The following is a 24,130-nucleotide window of genomic DNA, read 5'->3' as shown; positions in this document are numbered from 1 at the left end:
CTCATGTTTGTACAGTTGAAGGAAATGAGGACTTTGACAGTGAATGGGACAGGGGGACTTTATATTGCTTTTGTTACTTAGATGTAAAAGAAGTTATAGGTGGCCTGAAGTTCCCGAGTACTTGAACTTTTCAAGGTCTAGCCAGTAGCTTGGAGGAATGGTGGGTGTAGCTGCTTAGTCGTCCTGGCCTCCTTGCTGCAGTGTGTTGAGCACGGGGCCCTGTGTACCTTGGCCTCAGTCACTTGAAGGTGGGCCCAACCCAGTTGCTGAGGGCAGTGTGTGCTCTGTTCAGCATCCCCCCATGGTATCCATAGATTCAGGTCTTGGGGTGCAAGGGGTTTGTGTGTGGTGCAGCCTGTTTGCAACAGCTGCTCCAAAATAAGGAAGGTAGTGTTACTGTCTATTTCTCAGTGTGTGTAACCCCCTCCCCAAAGTCTACAAAGCGGAAATGGGCTCATCGTGGGCATGTGTGATGTTTCTTAGGGTGCATATGCAGGTCAGGCCTTCCCACCTGAGTCATCTTTCTCAATATCCTGTTCCCCTCCAGCTGTCCCACTTCAGAGTCACCCTACAGGACCAGGAGCAATGGGAACGTGGGTGTGGGGGAGGGGAGGAACTTGATGTCATGTGGGCTGTAGTGACCATTGAGATTAACAGAGCCCTTCTCTTAAAGCTGCCCATCAGGACTGCCAATTCCCTTTTGTGAAGAGAGAATGGTGAATGGTTGTCTGGAGAATGGAGATGTCAAAGCAGTTTTTAAATTAATTCTTCACAGGTGCCAATCATAAAGCTCACAGACCAGGAGACTGAAGTTAAAGTCGACATTAGCTTTAACATGGAGACTGGTGTCCGGGCGGCAGAGTTCATCAAGAATTACATGAAGGTACTACTGTCACAGGGTCCCAGTAAAGACAAGGGGGTGTGAGTTGTTGGTCTTCATTTTCTCATGGACTTTAAAGACCTTGGAATGGGGCATTGATAGCAACAGATGGTGCAATCATGAGTACCCGGTAATAGTTGCTAGAGGTGGTTGGGAAGTGTGTAGCTGTTTTTCTGATTTACTGTGAGTAACTGCTTCCTAACATCGAGCCTCACTTTAGAGGCTTTGGGGAAATGTTCTTTCTGTTAGTGCTAGCCTTGCTCTGGGCTCAGGGCCACACTCACATATAGATTGACATTCCTTCTATGGGTCAGCTCCCTTTGGAGGCCTCAGTGCCCATGAGTGTGAGAGTTGGCTTGTCGCTTGGGCTGATGCCTTCTGGAGCTCCAAACAGGCCTGTTGGCACTCGGGCAGGTGGCTGCCTTGTGAACAGAGCCTGGGGTTTCCTCTCTGTCTTCCGCTGTGTCAGTTCCTCCTCTCCTGTGCCATCTGCTCTGCTTATTCCCTGGGGATTCTGCGGCAGGGTCCTACTGTGTCCCACTGGCTGAGTCACTGCTTGAGGGGAAGGGCGTTTTCATACTCCATCTGCAAGCATGAATCCATAACCCTAAAATTGTGGAGGTGGGTGCAAGAGGATAGATGAGTAGTTCTTGTCTCGTGTGAAGCTTGCTGTGTGGAGCTCTTTAAAGCTCATTAGCTGACATGTTCTCCTTTCCTGGGTTACAGAAGTACTCGCTCCTGCCGTACTTGATTTTAGTGTTGAAACAGTTCCTCCTGCAGAGGGACCTGAACGAAGTCTTCACAGGAGGGATCAGCTCCTACAGCCTCATCTTAATGGCCATCAGCTTCCTGCAGGTGAGTGGGCCTTCTCCAACATGTTCTCTCGGCGTAAGTGGTGACTCCCACCATGAGCTGAGCAGTTGCCCCTTCCCACCACCGTTTCTGGCTCAAGGCCTGGCTGTCTTGGTCAGCATCACTCCTGCAGCCTGATTCTGTGGCTGACTTCTGTCAGGTGATGTCTGTCTGAGTTCTAGGAAGCTTTTATTATGTTGAGAATGTGTGGATTGTACGTTTAGAGCAAGAGCAGGCATTAGTTGGTTTATTTCTGTATGGATCACAAGAAGTCCTTCCATTGGTGCTTAGCTGTAATTTGTCCCCAGACACTTTCCAAATGAAGGGTGGGTTCCAACATGGCGAAAGTTCTTTGTACGGTTTTCTCATTTTGGTTTTGGAGATAAAGTCGCTCTAGTCCTGGCTGACTTGGACCCATGACTGTCCTCTTGACAGTTTCCCTGGCTCTGAGATTGCAAGTGTGATCCACACTATCTGGCTAGCCTTCTGTGATTGATGGCCCTAAGTTGGTTGTCGTCTTTGGTGAGTGAAGTTCAAGGAGAGGCCTGTCGGCACTGAATCTCTATGGGTGAGACTGTGTAGTCCAGGCTGGCTTGAGCTGGTAACAGTTTCTCTGCCTCAGGCTCTCAAGTGCTAGAGTTATGGGCATGAGCTCTTAGACCTTCTGATTCTTTCACATATACAAAATAGTACCCAAGTTAAGTAAAAGTTTTTAGCCACCCAAGTATATGACCCCATGTGTAGCCATGATTTCCCTTTGCATTGTTTGTGGGGAGGATTTATCATTTCCCGTGACATTGCTGGCATGCACTATAAACCACAGTTCTGGCTGTGTGTGAGCTTTGGCTCCCAAGCGTGTTGCCCCTGAAGCATGTGTCCCTGAGGTGTGACAGCAAGGGAGCTTTTGGTACTGAGCCGTGAACTCTATCCAGCCCACCCTGTTATCTCTGATCTGATGGTGTAGTCTCACAGCATGTCAAGTGTGTGACATTATGCTGACCTGAGTGGCTGTTTTTGTTTCTTGAGTACATACCCCTGACTTGAGGTGACACATTTTAGCTATGCTGTAAGGACAGTTGTGATGTGTATGTCACCTTGAGTGGGGGTTTCCAGGGCCTCCTGGTGTGGTTGGTGCTGGGGTCCTTGTGGCTGTGAGACCCCACAGGGCTGGTTAGAAAGGATGGGATTGCTGTTTCTATACCACCTTGTGTGCCTGTGTTAGAGCCCAGCAGCCTCAGGCCGGACCTGATGTGTCATCCTTCTCTTCCCACAGCTGCCTGAGGGTAGGTGGCCAGGCCCTGCACTGGGCTGACTTGAGTATCTGCTTTATCCAAGGCAAGGGAGTAAAGGCAGAAAGATGCCCTGTTCTTTGTGAGAGGTTAGAGCCAGGAACCCAGAGCTCTGATGTCACAGGGATCTCCCAGGACTTGTGTATTAGTGAGCCTTGACTGTCACCATCTAGAATTGTTCAGAGGAAAGAGTTCTCCGTGTGGCTGAGGACCCTGTGAGCCACATACAGCCCTTGAGTGCTTGTAGTGTGACCAGTGAGACTGACAGGTGAGGCTTACCCTCATTCCTGAGTGCTGGCTGCATGTGGGCAGCACAGGTGTGTGAGGTTATCTGCACTCAGGAATTGTCAGGGGACAGTGGGAAAGGGTCAGGATGAGGCTTTGGCTTGCTTGAAGAGGGAGTGCTGATGAACTAGGCCTGATAGTGGTATGTATAGTGTGCTGAGGAACTAGGCCTGATAGTGGTGTGTAGAGTGTGCTGATGAACTAGGCCAGATAGTAGTGTATGTGAAAGCAGGAGTTCCCTGTGACCATTCTGGTTCACAGGATGTGTGATTCTATTCAGTGTCATTCTGCCACCTATTGGTGGCATTTCAGGATGATGAGACCGTTGGTCAGAATATTGGAAAACTTACCTACTATTGGGTAGCATGAGGCTAATTAGGTGTCTGTGTCTGGAAGTCATGGTTCAAGGCTGACAGGTGGACTGGGCCTCTTGACCACTGCTCACACTTTCCCAGGTGCTGTTGAGTGGGCACCTTTGAGTCTCTGGAGAGGCTGCTAAGTGAGTTTCTTTAGAATGTACCTTGGTTCATACACCTTGTGGCTGTGTTGCTTTTACAGTTACATCCAAGAATTGATGCCCGGAGAGCTGATGAAAACCTTGGAATGCTTCTTGTAGAATTTTTTGAACTTTATGGAAGAAATTTTAATTACTTGAAAACTGGTATTAGAATAAAAGAAGGAGGTGCCTATATCGCCAAAGAAGAGATTATGAAAGCCATGACCAGTGGGTACCGACCGTCGATGCTGTGCATTGAGGACCCCCTGTTGCCTGGTGAGCTTACTCCCTCTGGCGGGGAGCGAAGTGCTGGTTTTGTACCAGCAGACCTCAGTGTCCGTATTCTAACTGACCAGCTGCAACTGCCTTTTAAAATGTTTGCATTGTATAAACACCAGAGTTAGGAAGGGTTGATCGTGGCATCCTCACAGAAAGCATTCACTCTGGGAGAAGCATGTACCAGTAAGTGCAGGGTCTGCCACAGGTTCCCCCATTCTTTCCTGTGCCATTGTGAGTGTTGCGCTGACAGCATGGTGGCTGAGCTAGGGCTGTCCCTGCCTCACTCCTGGGCATGTGCAGGGTGCTTGTGTCACCGTGGTGGCTCTTTCACCTTTGCCAGTCAGATAAAATCGTGCTGTAGATTCTTGTTGAATTATGTCCTTTAGTGGTGGCCACTTTTCAGTTCTGCACGTGCCTGTTCAGCATCTCTGGGGTGAGACACTTAGGACACTGACAGAGCCAGTGAGGGGCAGGGGACAGGATGTCTGTGAAGGCCATAGGAACCTGCTGCCCTGTCCTTTTCTCACAGCATCTGCGGTCTGAGCAGGCTCCTCACTGGCTTTCTACGTTAGGGGACCTGTCCCCACTACACTCCCGCACCCCTACGTTAGGGGACCTGACCTTCACTACACTCCCGCACCCCTACGTTAGGGGACCTGACCTTCACTACACTCCCGCACCCCTCCAGTTTATGGTTTTATTTGTTTTTGTTCCTGTTCATTATTTGTTTATTACCCTTAAATTAAATGATCATTTTAATAGTGTTTCATTGCTTCTCGGGTGAGATGACTTTCTTTAAGACTCTATCGAAAGGAAATGTACTGACGATGAGATGTCTTTTGAGTGGTGTGTCAGAGTCCATAGGTGGGGAGGTGTGGCTTTCCTGGAAGGGTTCTGTGTGTCACCCACCCGAGTGTCTGTGGATAAACTGTGCTCAGGTGTTTATTTCAGTGTGCCTACATTACTACTACTGTGCTATAGCTGACTTTAAGAAGATGAAGTCCCAATGTCCTCCCTAAAATGTCCATACCTAACCTGCCTGTGAGGGATGCATGTGCAGCATTCTTCCTTAAAGAGCATATTTCCCACCAGTTCTACCCTACCCATCATGCCTCATGCTGTGGGACACTGTCAGGATTGACTGTGGCAGGGCCACACTACTGGTTGGATTTCCTTGTGGGTTTTTTTTTTTTTTTTAAACTTTTTCTGCCACCTGGGGCCTTAGCAGACCTCATGAACTGGGCTTGCCCTCTTTCCCTTCATGGTAGTAGACTGATCACATTGAGTCTGATGTACACTGAACCTGTATGCATTTGCATACCATTAGCTATGTGCTGTGACCAGCAGCCACTCAGTGTTGCGTTCATGTGCCTATCTCAGGAGCTGCTGAAGTTGGAGGCATTCAGTGGTGAGGTTGCATTCCCAGTACCTTGTTTGAGAAATTGGGAAAGGCTGGGTGATGCTCGGGTCTGAAGCAGTCTGACAGTTGCCTTTTGTGTTGCAGGAAACGATGTTGGGCGGAGTTCCTATGGGGCCATGCAGGTGAAGCAGGTGTTTGACTACGCCTATATTGTGCTCAGCCATGCTGTGTCACCGCTCGCCAGGTCTTACCCCAACAGGGATTCTGAAAGGTAATGGGTCTTGGCCCTGGGTTCTGGGTTTCTCTCTCCCATGCAGTGGCAGCTGCACTTTTCTAATTGCGTGCTTCTGTGACGTGGTGGATGTGCTGTCATACCTGAGTGGCCCTTGGTAATAAGGAGAGCCTTTTGGGATTCAGGATGGCTTTAGGGTGGCCCATGGTCTAGGGTTGGTGCTTGTCCAGCAGCCATCAGGTGTGCATGCTCGCTTGTGAGTGAGCTCGAGCTGAGCACACTGCTCTGCCTCAGTCCCTTGTGTGTAGTCATTCTTCAGTCAGACATACTTATTGCTGACTCCAGGCTAGCTGCTCTGTAGTATGAGGCCTGTGGGGAGCAGATGGCTGGCCCAGGATGGGAGTGGAAGGGAAGGAAAGGGCTGTGCAGACTGCTGTTGGTAGTGTGTTTTATGTCTGTTCGGGGATGGGCTGTTCCAGATAACTGTTAGGAATGACACTGTGGCTTAAAGTCAGTTGTCTGTACAGTGTTGTGTACAGCGCCCTGTGGTGGGTGCTTAGGGTCTCTCTTACCTATGCAGTGAGAAACGAAATGTCGGAACTTCGTAGCTGCTGTGAGTGCGAGTCTAGGCTCCCCTAAAACCTGGTTTGAAGCCATCATCTTTTGTAGGCAGGTCTAGATTAAGGACTTCTACATAGTGAGCCTCCTTCTGTCTGTACTGTGAATTCATGGTACACTTGAATATAAACATGTCAGAACTCAGATTGTAAAATCCACTCAGCTCGATGTCTTTTGTCCTTAATGAGCCTTACCCTACACCTGACGTCTGCCCATCCTTGTTCTTTGCAGTACTTTAGGAAGAATCATCAAAGTCACCCAAGAAGTGATTGATTACCGCAGGTGGATCAAAGAGAAGTGGGGGAGCAGAGTCCTCCCATCTCCAGACCTGGGTGAGAGAGAGAGGCACAGGAGAGGCTCCGCCTCTGTCCTTTAGCACAGAAGCGTCACTAACCCTCTTGTGGGTTCCTTGGGCAAAAGAAGCGGCCTCTTTCCCGTAGGCCATTCATTCTGTAAGCGCTGACCTAATAGAAAGAGGGCAGAAGTTGCAGCAGGCATGTGGGAAGGGGCAGGCCAAAGCAATTGTTATTGTTGCTTTTGATTCAGCCAAAATACTTGCATTCCTTCCGACGCATAACGGCAAAAAATCATTGAGATAGGCACTTTTTCATTTCAAATCTTAGAATTCCAGGGTGTCTTTGTATTTCAGAATTCTACATTTCTATCGGAAATACTTGCTTTATGTTATAGCTTATAAAAGCTATGGTTAAAATTTACACATCCAGCATTGGGCAGATATTTGAACTAGTTGAATTCACATTTAGAATTAGATAGGTTCAGATTTAATGTTTGGGTTGTTAGGTACACGTGCAGCCTTTCAGAACTCAGCAACCTTGAGCTGCTGACACGTTGCACTACTTCCTGAGCCGGCTTTGCTTCCCTGCCACAGACAACAGGATCAAGATAAAGGAGAGGATCACCGCTTGCAATGGGGAGCAGATGAAGAGCCGGGAGCCCAGCTCCCCGTACAGCCAGCGCCTGACTCTGTCCCTGTCCAGTCCCCAGCTGCTGTCCTCGGGCTCCTCTGCCTCTTCCGTGTCCTCGCTCTCTGGAAGTGACATTGTGAGTGGGCTTTGCTCTTGCCTCTCCCTCATCTGGGGGGGTGGTTGGTGTCCTTGTTATCTGTAGCAGGGAGTTCAAGACCTATCCCTCCACATGGCTCAGTCCCTTCCTGGGTGTGGGAGCATGCGTGCAGTCTGTGCTCAGTGTCCTTTGGCATAGGCCTTAACCCCAGGTGTGTTGCTCACGTGACCCATTGGCTAAGGTAGTAATAGCACTAGCCAAGCTGTGGACTTGTGAATGATTTTTTTTTTGAAATTTTCCTTAGAAATTCACAAGCTGGAGTCCACATGTGTCATCTGCATTTTCTATATAGCCCAGCCTTTCTCAGTGTTGAAGTGACTCTGAGTAAGTGGGTACACTTGGACCACCTGTTGCTCAGCTAGGTTTGCTCTAATGAGTGTTTTTGCTTCCTCTCGAGGGTACCTGACTGAGACCTCAGGCACCCTCCTTACAGCTTTCCCTGTTTCTCTGCTGGGCTCTAGGACTCAGATGCCCCGCCCTGCACCACGCCCAGTGTTTGTCAGTTCAGCCGACAAGCACCTACCACCCTGATGGCCACTCTGCCCACAGCCTTGCCAATGCCCAGCAGCAAACCTCAGCCTGCTGCTTCCAGAACACTGATCATGACAACCAACAATCAGGTACAGGCTCCCTCCCCAGGGGCAGCGCCCAAGCCAAGCACTACACTAGATAGAGTAGATCATCTCCTTTAAGCACGCTTGTCTCCTAGGAACTGACATGATTTGGGGGGCTGTGAGACAGTCTCTGGTTTGTTGGAATCTGATGGGGTTCTTGAGAAGCGGATACCTCTGATGGGTGCCCTGGTGCCCTACACACAGTGTCTAGGCATTACCCAGCATTACCCATTGCTAGCTGCAGTAGACACTTTTTTCTTTCCTCCAGAAATTCATCGTACATCCCATTGAAGTGTCAGCAAGAGTTGAATTGCTCATCACACATTGTTTGGGAACATTTTCTTTTTAAAATTTATATAAAACTAAAATATTCAATTTTGTGTATACATTTCCATTATGTATCAGTAGGATTTGTACACACTCGATACATTATTACTTGAAAGTAAAGGCAAGTTGGGTGGTGGTGGCACATGCCTTTAATCCCAGTATGTGGGAGTTGGAGGCCAGCTTGGTCTACAGAGTAAGTTCCAGGACATCTGGGGCTACACAGAGAAACCTTGTCTCAAGAGGGGTACAGAAAAGTTAACAGCAGCTTTTGAGATGGAGGATGAGTGTAAAACAGCACAGAACACACACATGTTTCCTGGAGTCACGTGGCCCCTGCTGAGCTCCATTCCTAGAGACCTGCTTGAGGCTGTGAGCCGTTACAGCATGGCTCCAGTGTTGGCGTGTGTGATAAGGCTCACCCAAACAGTGTGGCCCAGGCTGCAAACTCAGCTAGTGCTCACACAAGCTTTGTGAGGCAGCCGTTTAAGCTATTAAATGCTGTCCCAGATAAACTGGATTGTCTTCTGGTAGGGACACTGGTCCCCACCTGGCACTCTGGAGTCCTTCATGTCTCTCTTTTCCTTCTAGACCAGGTTTACTATCCCCCCACCAACCCTTGGAGTAGCCCCCGTCCCTTGCAGACAGGCTGGTGTTGAAGGAACCCCATCTTTGAAGGCTGTTCACCATGTGGCTTCCCCAGCCGTCCCCTCAGCGTCCCCCAATGCACTGTCTAGCCCTCATCTGTATCACAAGGTGAGTGCTGTCCGCGTCTTGCTATTGTGTCCTGGCTGTGCAGACTCTATTGTCCTTTTGTAAAGAGTGTTTAAAGTGCTAGTGGGTCTGGTGAGACAGTTTACATGGCAGCGCTCCCCAGTTCTGCAGTGCTGCAGTGTCAGGTAGAGACTTGGTTTTCATGTCCTCAAGTTCATTTGGCCACAGTTTGGCTTTTAAAATCAAAAGATAAAACTAAGCATTACCCTTGCCACAGTCCATGCTGTGTGGCCCTGTGTCATCACCTGGCTTCCCTGCCAGGACTGGGGAACTTTGTGCAGAACCAGGCTCTGCCCTGAGGTGGTTCTCCGTCCTCTAGGGCGTGGACACTGCTGTCCTGTGTGGAGAACTGTGACCCACGCAGGGCTGGATGCTGCCCAGCATCCAGTGCGATCTGGGCACCAGTCAGTGTTTACAGCCCTCACTTGGGTCTCCGCCTCACTCATCCCCTTCCAGTGTGCCAGTGTGGTTCTGTTCCCGGAGGGGCTTTGTGGCACTGTCTTAGCTCTGGTTTGGTTGTGGGTGTGCCGGCACTGGGCGTAGCACCACCCTCAGCACCGCTGCCCTTTTTTTCTCGGCTCCTCCTCCTGGTTGGGTTTGCCCGACTTCCCAAAAGCAGCTCCTGCTCCTCCTGTCCACTTTGAAGTTGCTTTGGAAACAGCCCAAAGCTTTGCTGCTGCCCTGAAGATTTAGAAAGCTAGGTAGGCATGTGTGAGTGCCCTGTATGATTCCAGGTCACAGGCAGGTTTCGGGTCTACAGGGACTTCTCATGCCTGTGAAGCAGCATAACACGTTAGAAGTCTGTGTGGGGCATGGAGTGCCGTGATGCTGTCAGAGTGAGGGATTCTATCCTGCGTACTGCATACCACAGAGATGACGTGGATGAGGTCCTTGTCATGTCATGGTCTGCCTGCTGCACTCCAGCCCTGCTTTCTGTCTCTTCTCCAGCAGCACAGTGGCATGAAACTGTCCATGAAAGGCTCCCATAACCACGCCCAGGGCGGTGGCTACAGCTCTGTGGGCAGTGGAGCCGTGAGGCCTCCTGTTGGCAACCGAGGACATCACCAGTACAACCGCACCGGCTGGAGGAGGAAAAAGCATGCACACACGAGGGACAGCCTGCCCGTGAGTCTCAGCAGATAATGGCTCCTGGCTGCTCCCACCCCAGACTGCCCACAGGTCTCGGGGACCGCAGGGGACCGAGACCAGCATCCAGCACCTCCACCGTGGGCTGCCAAGTGCCGCCCAGCACTGGTCACTCTGCATGTTTGTGTGGTGGCCGCATCCATCTTACAGAGCAGCTCCCTGCGCTCATCTGTGAAGCCTTATTCAACGTGGATGTGCGTCTGCCTGCCTAGAAGTCTGCGTCCATGCCCAGCAGGCGGCTCAGGAGTGGCAGGGACTGGATGTCCTGCGGTTTTGTAGCCGTTGTCTGTCTGTCACAGGCAGAGAAGTCAAGCCCTGCTACCTGTCTTTGTCATGGGAGTGTGCAGGCTGCCGTTTTACTGCCCTCATGTCTTGTTTGAAACTTTGGGACTGTTTTTCTATGTAAATATTGAGAACTTATGATTTGTGCAATAACTCAGATATTTTTTATTTAATTTCATATTTTCACATAAGTTATATTTAAGGGAGGAGGGAATTTTTTTTAAACATGCTTAGATCCTTTCCCAATTTGCATTTTCTAAGTTGGGTTCCTCGTGTTGGCTGGTTGTCTGTTAAGCGTCATTACATGAACACCGTGAGGAGGGGCTTGTGGGCTTTATTTTTTACGTCTTTCCTTTTGGTCAGATGCAGTGAAGGAGCCAAGTCATCGTGATGGTTTTGTGAGGCGTTCAGCTCCCGGCCTCCAGCATATACCTGGCAGCCTTGCTGTAGGCCTTGGGCTGTTGTCCTGCTCTGACCACAAGTTCTGACATTTTGGGTTGGGTTTTTAAAACTAGAGAACAAATCCAGCATTTAATGTGCCAGAAGTAAGAACCTCTGTAGGGAGAAGAGGTGGTCACATGATACAAATCGTAAAGTATTGTGAGCGTGGACATGCTTCAGTCCGTTAAATGGTGTGGTCTAGAGCTATGGGCCTGAGAGTATCATTACAGACAATGGCACCCAGTTTTAGGAATGTGGAGAAAGGAATTTCGTTGATTCCGTTGAGGAATCTGCATAGAGGTATGCACTCGTTCTGTTAAGAGCAAATATCTGAAAAGTACCTCCGCTGTTCAGGGCACGTGGAGAGTATTTCATTGTATCACAGGAGAGCACAGCCCATCGTGGGCCCAGGAGCGGCTGGTGCCCGACGTCAGAAGCATACAGGTATACTATGCAAGTGTGTTCTGCCACAACAACCACTGTCTTTGTTACTTTTTTTGAACAAGAATATATCCATCACCTAACCCTGAGTCTCTGGAGCACCACAGTTGTCCTGGGAGTGCTTGCATCTCGAAGGCCCTCTGGCTTCCGTTTCTGAGATGGGGCTCTGGCCCTGCTAAACACTACAGGTAGGTCCGTCTTTAAGTCCCCTAGTAGAGAATGTCAAGACAAGAAGCTGATGGCTAAGACATCTGTTCAGCAATGGGAGTTCTAGATTGGTGTCTGAATGTGATGGATCCCTGTCCCTAGCCAAGGACAAGTTCTGCGTGTCTGGGTCCGCCTCTCGCTGCTGTGGTGGGGCCACTGACCCTGGGAGACAGTCCAGAGCAGAGTAGCACATGGGGTCTCCTGAGGATTGGAGTTGTCCAAAATATTTAAAACTATTTAAATTGTGAAACCTGTTGCTAAAGAATATTTATGAACACTGGTCCATAGGCCTGTACTAATTTACACATTAGCAATATTGACTGTATCTGCATTAAGGAGCCACCGTGGGGCCGTGTGAGTGACCCGCAGATGTGCGTTTTAAAGTTCTGTCCCAGGCACAGGCATGTGTCCATCCCCGCAATGGTCCAGATGAATTGACTGGCTACCACTGTGGCCACATGCGACAGTTTGACAAAAAGATATCATGTTTCAATTTTGTGTGTGGACAACAATGTGGACACTAAAATTGACATATTTTTATGTAAAGTTTTTCTATTCTTTGATTTTTAATAAACTTTAGAAACCAGCTTTGTGTTGACTGTATGCTTTTCTCTGGAGGGCGGGGTGGTTTCTGTATTAGCTGTTTGCTGGGGTTAAATATGATCCTAAGGTTATCCGTGGCCAGAGTGGTGATGGGTTATTTTACCGTCTTTTCATTACTGGGGTTAGCCTAGGTACTGTGAAAGGCTAACCGTGACTGTAGCAGACATTTCAGCCCCACATGTGGGTACTTGGAAGGTTTCAGGAGGACTGCACAGCGCACTGTGTACCCAGGCACCCGGGTGAAACGTGTGTGCAAATGAACACTGTGGTCTGCAGGGAGTTTGGGAAGCATGCCTGTAAGTGACAGGACCCTTGCTGCACAGCTCATTCAGAGTATGTGGTGAGATGCTGTAATGCCTAATGCACGAGTTGTGAACAAAAAGCTCGCCCATTCCAACACAACAGTTCTTTCTCCACGACTGAGTCAGAGGAAGACCAGTTCGTGACCTCAGACACCTCAATGAATTCCAGGTGAGACAGGAAACCCATACTAGGCCATTTTCCTTGGAAGCTGGTATTCTGACCTCAGGAGTGTGAGGCTGGCCCTGAAGTGTGGGCTGTTGCCATTTTTGCAGAGCAGTACATTGCTTTTACTCTCACCTCTAGTTTTCAATCTCGGAGTGTGTGTCCAGGCAGTGGGGCAGATATGAATCCCTACCTCCTGACTGTTGGCTCAGGTGTGTGTGTGTGTGTGTGTGTGTGTGTGTGTGTGTGTGGTTCTTAGGGAGCTCAATCACAAAGATGTGCTCAGTTATAAAGGTGAGGAGCAGGCCAGGTGCTGTGGTGACATTTGCTGCCTCTCAAGGCCACATGTCAAATGAGAGGAGCCATGGGGACTGCCACATACATACAGCCCTTCTCTGGTGGCAGCAACTGCTTTACATTATGACAAAAAGTCCCTCTGAGTTGCCTGTGCCCGCGGTTTGCTGTCCGTGCAGTTGTCTGACTGAAACTGGCAAAATTATGACAGGCTCTGATGCCCAGAGCCTTCTGCCGTGCAATGTAGTTGCTGCCCTTTGGAGACATTTCTGGCAAAGTTTGCCCAACATCCCGGTGCCGTCCTGCATGCCTTTGCACCCAGCCTCCTTTCCCATCTGGTTTACCCAGTTTTGAGGACACAAGTTCAGACTCTCACCTAGGTATTCTCTTGACAAAACAAGTAGGTTCATCTGCTAGCGACCCCAGCCCTGTGCTCAGGGAAAGGGATGCAGATAACTAACAATCCTTTCCACTAAGCATCGGGGGAGCCCGTCAGCTTCAGGCCTCCATATTGATAGGCAGCCCTTCTTCCGGTGACAACTTGAGTGTGTCACTTGGTCAGGCTTGGCCTTTGCCATCAGTCCCATCAGCCCTGATCTTAATATCCCAAAAGGCCACTAATGTCTCGCGGCCGCCTGCCTTTCTCCTTCACCCTTCAGCTGGGGTCCACAGCCTTCCTCCACTGCCTGAAGCCTGAGGCTGGTGCTGCTGGCCCTGCCTGATTCAGCTCCTGCAAGTCCTCTTTGTGATCTTTCTCCATGGACTCTTCCCTGCACCCCTAGCCACACTGGCCAGATTCCATAAGCACTTCTGGCATGGGCCTGTCTTCTGAGCATTTGACCTAGATGGGGTTTCCGTATAGTTGTCCCACCTGGCCCTGCAGCTGTTCAGTCCAAGGAAACACACAGAGGCTTATATCAATTACAGACTATTGCTCAGGCTGATTACCAATAAACAACCTATAATTGTTATCGTGCTTAGTCTCGTGGCTTGGTACCTTTTCTCAGTAAGGCAGTCTCATCTTGCTTCCTCTGTGTCTGGCTGCTGACTGTGTCTTTGCCTTTCCTCTTCCCAGAATTCTCCTGGTCTGGTAGTCCAGCCTATACTTGCTGCCTGGCTGCTGGCCAATCAGTGTTTTCTTAAACCAACATGAGTGACAAGTCTTCACAGTGAACAAGAGCGTTATTCCACATCAGCCACCCCAGGACACTCCCTCCCTGCTGATGGTACCGATGGTACCGCTATATATGACTTACTTGCCTGGCCATCTTGAAGCCACCCTAACATGAACTGTGCATGTAGGCCACAAAGGCCCTTTCTCAATGCATGACCTGTTTGCTAGTAACCAACCAATCGGAACTCCCCATGGGGATCCTATTTGCTAATCCCCAGGATCTAAGAAAGGTGTTGGTTTAGGATCCTTCTCTCTCTCTCCATGTGTTGCTGTCCCTGTGTGTGGACATAGGCAGGCTGGATACTGCTGAGGAGAATCCAAGCACTCAAGCCCGGTTTCTACCTTCTGTCTCCTCACCATTAAAATGGTGCTCTCCGTCTCAGCCCCTAAAACACAGGTGTGTTCTCTTCTTAGGTGGGACCTTTTCTAGGAGACAATACCTTGGTTTATCCCTTTGATTCTCGGAGGTGTTGCGGCCTTCTTGAACTACATGGTGGCATAGGGGAACTGATGGGGACAATGGGAGAACTCTGCTGTTCCAAGGCGGTTGCTGAAATCCTCTTTCTGTGGGCGCGGATGGAACATTGACATGCAGAACAAACCTGGGCCTGGCACTCTGGGCTCTCCCTCCAGCAGAACACAATTTTAATTGACTTGTATAAAGAGCATCTGAAATGAGCAAGCTCAAGTGCAGCCCTGTAGGAGGTGCCTGAAGTCCCACCTCACCTTCCTCCTGGGCTTGGGGGACATACCTCATGAAGCTCCTAGCAGCCCACGGAATGCAGTTTTAAACCAGCACAGCAGACCAAACATTCATCCCCAACTTCCACTCTAACTTTTATTTATTTATTAATGCACTTAACCTACTTGGTTTGGGCTTAAGGAAGGCAGCTGCCACACATGCTCTGCATCTTGGGCCTGGAACTGGAGCCCCTTTGTCCTGGAACAACTTCCTGTATTGATACTTGGACACCTGGAGTGTTTGGAAAGAGACAAGGTCCTATCCATCCTGGTTTCTTTCACGTCTGCCTCCTGATCTAGTGAAAGGCTGGGCACACGACCTCCGGCAGGGGACTTCCTCCTTTGCCCACTCAGGACTGGTTTCTCTACTTTGCTCTCTGCAAAGATCCGCATTACAGTTCAACCTGACCGTGTAACCAGCAAACACGTGGGCAGCTGTGGCTGTGTCCCTGGGATGCTGTCCTGCGGTTTCTTGTGGCTTCTGCAGATGGAAGTGTCCGATCGTCCCCCCACCCAAAGCGGGCTGGCATTTGCTGTTCCTGCTTCGGGAAGCAGTGTCCTGGAGAGATGAGAGAGGGCACCCTTGATGCAACCTTGTAGATGTTCTGCTCTGGACCCCCCCCACCCTTGCCAGGCTGTGTGACCTTTGACCTCCAGGCTTGGGGTTCTGTATGGTTGTCTAACATTTAATAGGAACCATGCAGGGCACTCAGGACTCTGTTGGGGAACAGAGAGGGCTGCCTGGGGAATGCTGCCTCTTGGGAGCCATGGGGCCCTTCTTGCTGGAGACCTAGCATCATGTGACACAGACCCCTGGAGTCAGGTGTGTCCACAAGAGGACAGCAGCAGAGGCGGTCAGACTCAGAGGGAGAAAGCTGAAGTGTAGCTGCCTAAGGCAGAGTTACATTATGTCCAGAAGGGTAAGAAAGTCACTGGGCTGGGAGTGACGCTTCAGTGGCAGGGAGATTGCTTAGAATAGCAGGAGGCCTTAGAGCCAACATCCCGCACCTTAAAAACAAACAAACAAACGAACGAACAAAAAGACTGGATCTACAAAAGAAACCCCCTCCTACCTTGGAGAAACTGTCACTAGCATTGTCTGGGCCTGGCTCCTGGCAGCAGGAAAGAGGAGGAACACGAGGCCACATCTCACAGACCTGAGGTCGAACTCACCTGCTTATGTCACACACTTCTACCACATGTCTTTTTTAAAATGTTACTTTGTTTTTATTTTATGTGTAAGGGTGTTTGGCTGTGCACTACATGCTTACAGTACCTACAGAAGCCACAAGAGGGCACCAGATCCCCAGAAATGGAGTTAGAGTGATGAGCTGCCATGTGCCTGCTGGAATTAAGTCCAGGTCCTATGGAAGAGCAGCCAGTGCTGTTTAACCAATGACTTGTCTGTTCCACACCCCTCCATCATACCTCTTGACAGGTTCCTGCCTCCTCAGTCTGAGTCTGGATGCTTGGCATCGCCTTGTGGGTAGAGGGTTTGTGGCTCTTGTGTAGGCAGACCTGCCCTAGGGAAGAGAGAACCATGCTATCATTCCTGTGGTATCTGACGGAGAGAGGGAACCTGTGCCCCTTGAATAGTTTTTAGTCTTTGGAATGTGGTGGTGGATGGGTGTAGGCTTATCTGGCAACATCTGTGTTTCTCAACACACTCCCCCAGGGATGTGATGTGTTGTAGCTTCTGACTACCTGCTGGGAACGGGCAGATCTGCTTTGCCTCCTCCCTTCCATGCAGCTCCTGCCACAGGTTTGGGCTGTACTTGCACCTGCAGGGTCTCAGCAATGGGGGTTGGAGGTTCAGGAGGAGGACCCTGACTTCTTGCCATTCAACATGGATTTGAACTGAGTTCCCAACCATGCCAGGCGTGAACACTGGAGTCTCTGCTGGAGTGGATCTTCCACACCTGATGTTTTCTTTGACATGAGTTGAAATCCCTGGCTTTATGACCTCCAAAGGTCACCCCAATTTTCAGCAACTCAGAGGACGCAGGACATGATGTATACCCGTGCACCACTGGGGGTTGTTTGTCACTGAGAGGAGACAGGCACATGGCAGGGAGCTGGGAAACTATACCGAAAGCCTTTCCAATGAAGTCACTGGAAGAAGGGTGAGGATGGGGGAGGACACATCCATCACGGAGAATAAAGGGACAGGGGAGCATGTCGGAGGCGGGCAGAGCCGTCCCTTCCACTGATCTCTCAGAGCCTCTCTGCCTCACCGTGCAAGCCATTCCCCGAGCAATAGTGCTGGATCAAAGGTATAAGTAGTTCTTATTCTCCCACACCACAGCGCCCTTTGCATGCTTGACTCCTTGAGGCTGCTCAGGCATGGAGCTCCCTGCTGCTTGGTGTTAAACAATTCTGATCCTCCCCAGGAGATAGCGCAGATGAAATGCATGCGGCGAAGGGGGGCAATTCAGTAAGAGAATCACTGCATAGACCGCTTGAGCAGTGTGAGAAGCCACATCAAACCATTTCTCCGGGCACTTTTTAAGTTAGCAGATAAAAATCTGTGTTGCTGGCTGCCAGGGATTTTCACAGAGGCAGCTGGGATGACTTTTCTGAGATGCAACATTTTATGTCTATGCTGTGCTTTGGGGGAAAGAGAGTTCCTGTTAGCCTGCCTTTGGTGGCCTAAAGACCCCCCCCCCCACCATGTGCTGCTCTCCAACATGAGGGGCTAAAGCAAGCTGAGGGGAGGGATCTGCAGGTGACTTAGTTTCTCCCTTTCTTCACGTGCCACCTGAAGGAAAGTCAGCAACCAAACCCTGAGTTAGAATGCGCTTCTAAAAGGTCTATTTTTGTTTACATGTATTTGTGCATGTGCATGCATGTATGTGCTTGCATGTGTGCGTCTGTGTCTGTTTATCTGTTTACAGGTGCCCTAAGGAGCAGGAGAGGGCACTGGGTTCCTTGGAATTTGTAAGTGGTTGAAGTCACCTGACATGGAGGTTGGGAACTGAACTTGGGTCCTCTGGAAGAGCATTCAGTGCTCTGAACCACTGGATATTTTAACTAGCAGGAGGTGCTCCAGATGCTACACTGGTCCCCCCACAGCAGCCCTAACCCAGTCCCGCTCTGAGCCCTCAAGGGTGTTTGTCACAGCCCACACCAAAAGGCTCCATTCCCAAGGAGCCTGGGTTGGTTTGTCCTTGGACTATCAGTTTCTTTAGTGGGTGCTCTCTTCATATGAGTTAAGTTTGGTTTCCAACTTGGGGACCAATCCCCTGCCCGTGGCCACCTGGAAAGTGCCACTGAGGACTTCTTCCATTGGAAATTGTCACTAGTTTATCTTCACCGAGGGCGGGCAGTTGCTCCCCATCCTTCTGGAGGAGTCCAGGCCCATCTTCAGTTTTCTCCATCTTCTGTTCATCTCCTGCCCTCACCATAGTGACCTCATCATGTGGCAGAGCTCAGAGGAGCTGGTGTGCAGTTGTGCACATCCGCTTTATTCTTCTTGTCAACCATTCAGATGTGAGAAGAACAAGTAGGGAAATGGCTAAGGTACTGATTGGGTATCCAGGGGAGGGGCTATTTAGGTGGCAGCCAAAGCATATGGGGCCTGAAATTTCCTGTTGCTCTTGGTGTCTTCCAGAGATCTCTTGAGAGACCTTTTGTGCTCAGTGACACCAAACTGCTGCAATTTCCAGGCCAGTACAGAATGAGATGTCAAGTCCCCCACCCGCGAGACAGGGTTTCTCTGTGTAGCCCTGGCTGTCCTAGAACTCACTCTGTATACCAGGCTGGCCTCAAAATCAGACATGCACCTGCCTCTGCTTCCCAATGCTGGGATTAAAGGTGTGTGCCTCCATCACCTGGCTGGTATACAACCTTCTGATATGAACTATCATCTGTATTCATATCAGCCATCCTAGGATGGATGCATGTACTCAGGCCACTGGTTAGACTTGTAACTTGGACAGGCTGAATGTTTATGCCTTCCTACAATTTTATACTAAAACCCACCACCCCTACTAAAGGCATTTGGAGGAGAGGCCTTTGGGAGGGTAAAGCTTCATGAGTGGGTTTGATAGCATGATAGAAGAGGTCTGACAGAGCTTCTACATATGCATGCATGCTCACGTGTGTGTGTGTGTGTGTGTGTGTGTGTGTGTGTGTGTGTGTGTGTGACCATGCACGTATGCTCATGTGTGTGGGTCAGCTGCATGTGTGTGTGACCATGCATGTGTGCTTGTGTGTGGGTCAGCATGCATACATGTGTGTGACCATGCATGTGTGCTTGTGTGTGGGTCAGCATGCATGCATGTGTGTGACCATGCATGTGTACATGCATGTGGAGATATCAGGAATGATTCTCAATCATTCTTCTACCTTATTCACTAGGTAGGGTTTTTCAGTCAAATGCAGAGCTTGCTGATACTGCTTGTCATGCTAGCCTAGCTTGCTCTGGAGATCGCCAGTCTCTACCTTCCAATGTGATCAAAGGAAGGCTGCCCCCCCCCTGTATTTATGCTGGTTTCTGGGGCCCAAACTCCCAGTTTCAGGAATTTTCAGCAAACACTGCACTACCTCTACATCCCCCAGTTTTTGTGTTTAGAAGCTGTTTAATCTATGGTGTCTGCTAAAGCAGCTGATTTATGCTCATGTAGTGTGGTTAGCACCCTCCTGGGCCATGGTGCTGTTACGATGGGATTTTGTCATTAGAACGGGCCTCTGCCTCTCTCTTAAGGCCAATGAACACCCAGGTGAGTGACACTGGACAGACACTCACCTGCTGGTCATGACTGGGCAGCTTTTCTCTCTCTGAGTTCAAGGCCATGTGGGTAAGCCTTTGTTGGGCAGGATCCTTGTTCAGTTGGCTGATGTGGAGGTTAACAGTCCTGCGGTTTGAGTTGCATCCCTTCCAGAGATGTGTTGAAGCCCTAACACCTGGAGCCTGTAAATGTGACCTTTGGGGGAAATAGATCTCTTAGGAATAATTAAGCCAAGGGCATACTCAGTGAAGATGGGCTCTAGTTCAGAGTCTGTTATTCTGACAGAAAAAGAGAAATCTTCAGAGAAAGACCATGGACCAATTGTTCAGATGCACGAGCCTATGAGAACTTTCACACTGTGGCGGTTTGAACAAGAATGGCTCCCCATAGGCTCATGTTCAAATGCTTGCTTAGTCCCCAGTTAGTTAGGGTTAGAGAGTGTCCCTTATTGGAGGAGGTAAGTCACTGGGGGTGGGCTTGAGGTTTCAAAAGCCCATAGCAGACCCATGTTCTTTCTCAGCCTGCAACTTGTGGATCAGATGTGAGCATCATGACATCAGCCTGCCTGCCTGTAGCCACTCCCCACCATGATGATAATGGACTGACTCTCTGAAAATGCATTTTTTCTTCTGTCAGTTTCCTCTTTACAGGATGGAGCAATAGCTAAGACAGAATCCAAACCACACATGGGGCTTTCAGAATCTTCTTTCCTACTGGGCACTGTGGACACTTTGGGGAGAATAGATAACATCTTCCTGTGTGGGACTGAGCTATGTACTGTAGAACAGTCTGTAGTGTCCTTGGACCCCACCCACTAGATGCCAGCAGTACCTGCTGCTCCTGCTGTGAATATTTAGGAGTCAAAAAGCATGCTTGCTGGCAGCTGTAGGCCACCTACCTGACAGTCCTTTATGGGCAGGGGCTCTCACACTGCACTGGCTGGGTTTTGTGTGTCTACTTGACACAAATTAGAGACGTCAGAGGAGGGAATCTCAGCTGGGAAAATGCCTCCTTGAGATCCAGCTGTAAGGCTTTTTCTCATTTAGTGATTAATGAGGGAGGGCGGGCCCAGCCCACGGTGGGTGGTGCCGTCTCTGGGCTCCTGGCCCTCGGGGTTCTATAAGAAGATGGGTTGGCCAGACCAGTAAGCAGCTCCCCTCCAAGGCTTCTGCATCAGCTCCTGCCTCCAGGATCCTGCCCTGACTTCCTTCAGTGATGAACAGTGCTGTTGAAGTATAAGCCAAACAAACCCTTTCCTTCCCAACTTGCCTTTTGGTTATGGTGTTTCATCACAGCAATAGAAACCCTAACTAGGACATTCCCAGAAGCAATACCGGAGAACACCTCTGTGCATGTCATTGGCTACACAGATGGTTGAAACAGAGAATCTCACTGTGATTTCATCTTAAGCATATTGTTTAGTACCTAAACATCTTTGTGTTTATTGGATTTCTTTCACGATGCATTTTTCACCCAGACTCTTTTGTTTTCCTGTATTTTTAAAAGAAGTGTTTTCAGTTTTAATTGCCACATACAAATTTCATGCATCTGTAGGGTACAGCATGACATTTCATGACGTTTCACTACATGTACTTATGTGTAATGATCAGATCAGGGAACCTAGCTGCTTGCCTGTGAACAGAGATCATAAATATTTCCTTTGGTCATTCATATAAACCCAAGCTTGAGGAACCAGAGACCATGTCCATATCCATCGAGGACAGGCGAGGCGAACTCCACCAGGGGCTGGGGAACAGCTGTGGGTGTCTGTTCCAGCTCGCCATCTTCTTCTATAAAATGAAAGGGTCAGACTGCAGGGCCCAGGGTTGTTCTAGATGAACAACACCGCAGTGATTCTCAGCGGAGAGTGTGGCAGACTTGTCCTGTAAAGGACTAGATGCCAAATGGTTGAAGCTTTGGGGTTCACACAGCGTCTAGTATTGCAGACCAAAGCAGCTGAGGACCATGTGCAATCAAGCAAACTAGCTGCCTTCACATGAAGCCATTTCCCAAACCAGTGTGCATCGGATTTGACCTTCAGGTCGTGGTTCGTGGACTTCTCTTCATGTTAGTGGGCAGTGGGCTGGCATGCATTGAGCAGAGGGAATAGCTTCTAATATTTCACAGCACAGTAGGAAACTTCTCAGTGACAATAGAGTATTTCAAAATATGTATAGAGAGGATTTGGAATATTTCCAACACAAGGAAATGATGTATCTATCTATCTATCTATCTATCTATCTATCTATCTATCTATCTCTATCTATCTATCTATCTATCTATCTATCTATCTTTATATCTATTCTATATCTATATCTATGTATCTGAGATGTCATATGCCAGTTACTGAGAGAGGAGGAAGAGAGAGAAGAGAGACTTGGTTCTTTACTACACAGCAAGATCCTGCAAGGATACAAAAGCAGGGGTGTCAGCAGAGGAGGATGGTAACACAGCAAGGTCCTGAAAGCTTACGAATGCACAGAGGCATGTAAACAGTGTATTTCTGCTGTGCCATGGACTTCTACATCTCAGGTAGAAATCAAAGTCACTAAACATGGCCACATGTTAGGAACCAGACATGGTCAGCTGGCCAGTGAAGGTCCCCCAAAACACTGATGAGCTGGCCAAAGGAGGGTCCCCTCAAAACAGTGATGAGCTGGTCAGGGAAGGGCCCCATCTAGGAACTGCTGGAGCACATGAAGGGCCAGTCCTGCAGACCCAAAGCTGCAGGATCTCCACAACACAGGACAACGACAGCATATCCAAGAGGAGTCCCAGTGAGGGTCCAGTATCGATGGTGTAGAAGAAGCCAGAGGCCTCGAACTAGACCAATGACTCATTGCAATGAACACTTGCAAGTAAAGATGTATGGACTAAAGGGTATACTGTGCGGCTCACTGGGCCATATCACAGCTTCCACAACGAGACTTTTTTCTTTTAAACTGTATTTTATTGGGGGTCAGTTGCAAGGGCAGAGGTCAGATATGAAGGGATGGGGAGATGAATGGAGTCAGAGTGCTGTTGTGGAAAATTACTTTAACTGAGTAATGATGTGTTACATTTGTTTATGCTGCATTTGTTTAAGTATGTAAAGACGTCTTGCTTAAGGCATCTGATTGGTCTAATAGCTAGGCAGAGGAGGCTCAAGAGAAGGGAGAAAAGAACAAGACGTATGAGAGAGAAAGAGAAAGAGAGAGAGAGGCAGAGAGAGAGAGAGAGAGAGAGAGGCAAAGAGAGAGAGAGAATAAGAGAGGGAGATGCCCCAGGCTGGCCAGACAGATACGGAGTAGGACATACAGAATGAAAAAGCCCCGAGGTAAAATGTGGATGAGGAGAAACAGGTTAAATTAAGTTGGGCCAAGCATAAAATAAGGCAGAGCATTCATAACTAACAACAAGTCTCTATGTCTTTATTTGGGAACTGGTTGGCGATGTGAAATCCACAAAGAATCAACATAAAGTTAAAAAAACAAAACAGAACAACAACAAACCCCAGGTTTGTTTCCTGCCAGTGTGCTTGCTCTTCTGCCTGGGGTGGACTCTATCTACCAGATCAAGAGTAAAGTTTTTCCTTGTTGGAGTGGTGGTTCCCCTGCAACCCTGAACCTATTTCTAAGTGACAGGGGACATTTTTATCCAGGTCACTATGCAGCCTCTCACGATGGAGATGTCTGTGTTTCTCACAGTGTATTCTGCCGGGGGTGGGGGGAGGACAGTGTGTTGGTCAGAACAAGTGCCAGGCTGCCTGCCAATCAGGGTGGCAGAGCATGACAAGCATCTTGATTTGGAACTCTCCCTTGAGAACTCTTCAATTCTTTAGGCCTGTCTTCTGCACGAGACTATCAAAGTAACAAAGAGTCATTAAAGGGCTATCTTGTGCTATCGAGTTACACCAGCATGGCAGAAAATGTTCTGGAGAGGCAGGCAAAGTGGCTCAGCCACTAGAGGCACTTGCTGCCAGGTCAGGTGATGCGTGCTTGATCCGCAGGGGCCTACATGAAGGTATAAGGACAGCACTGGTTCCACAAAGTTGTCTTTTGCTTCTACACGGATGCCCACACTTAGACACATAAGCACCTAGGGACCTCTCCCCTCTAACCCACACTCCTTCCCTATAAGTTCAGGCACCCACCCCCCTCTGAAATCCCTAAATGTAAGAACTTTCCTATCCTAGCATCTCCCTTATCCCCACCCCATGAGTATCGGGCATTCATAGTCTCCCCCCCCCCCCGAAATCCACCCCCAGCACGTCTCTCTACCACACCTACACAGTTGCTTCATTACAAACAAAGTGGGAAGGTGGCGTGAGAACCTTCCTGGGGAGTGAGGACCGCCCAGATCCCACCTAATGTTGCTTTAGTCTGAGAGGAAAGCTTGGGAGCCAGAGCATCCCTCTGCTGACAGACCTGAGAGCCTCTCTAAATTTATCCTGTTTCCTGCTGTGCTAGATCCAATTTGACTTTGAACTTTAAGAAAAAACAGCTCCTTGGGTTGCGTAACTGGCAGCGCTGTGGATCTGA

General features: G+C 49.2%; 1 protein-coding gene across 2 annotated transcripts in view; it reads left to right on the top strand.

The window, feature by feature from the left end:
- Window positions 1-12,189, top strand: part of Tent4a (terminal nucleotidyltransferase 4A) — a 34,553-nt gene extending 22,364 nt beyond the window's left edge. Inside the window, exons 5-13 of one of the 2 annotated variants that reach the window (XM_051182641.1) lie at window positions 776-883; window positions 1,607-1,735; window positions 3,865-4,078; window positions 5,586-5,712; window positions 6,523-6,623; window positions 7,181-7,353; window positions 7,836-7,994; window positions 8,904-9,068; window positions 10,038-12,189. In XM_051182641.1, coding sequence (XP_051038598.1) covers window positions 776-883; window positions 1,607-1,735; window positions 3,865-4,078; window positions 5,586-5,712; window positions 6,523-6,623; window positions 7,181-7,353; window positions 7,836-7,994; window positions 8,904-9,068; window positions 10,038-10,229 — 1,368 coding nt within the window. In that variant the 3' untranslated portion in view covers window positions 10,230-12,189. Of the gene's footprint in view, window positions 1-775; window positions 884-1,606; window positions 1,736-3,864; window positions 4,079-5,585; window positions 5,713-6,522; window positions 6,624-7,180; window positions 7,354-7,835; window positions 7,995-8,903; window positions 9,069-10,034 lie in introns of both variants that reach the window. The other variant, XM_051182640.1, reaches the window with a different exon arrangement.
- The last annotated feature ends 11,941 nt before the right edge of the window (window positions 12,190-24,130 follow it).

This window comes from Phodopus roborovskii, unplaced genomic scaffold (genome assembly GCF_943737965.1).
Source record: "Phodopus roborovskii unplaced genomic scaffold, PHOROB, whole genome shotgun sequence".
NCBI classification, from domain to species: domain Eukaryota; kingdom Metazoa; phylum Chordata; class Mammalia; order Rodentia; family Cricetidae; genus Phodopus; species Phodopus roborovskii.
Note: the sequence above shows the minus strand (reverse complement) of the source record. Positions and strands in the feature narration are given on the sequence as shown.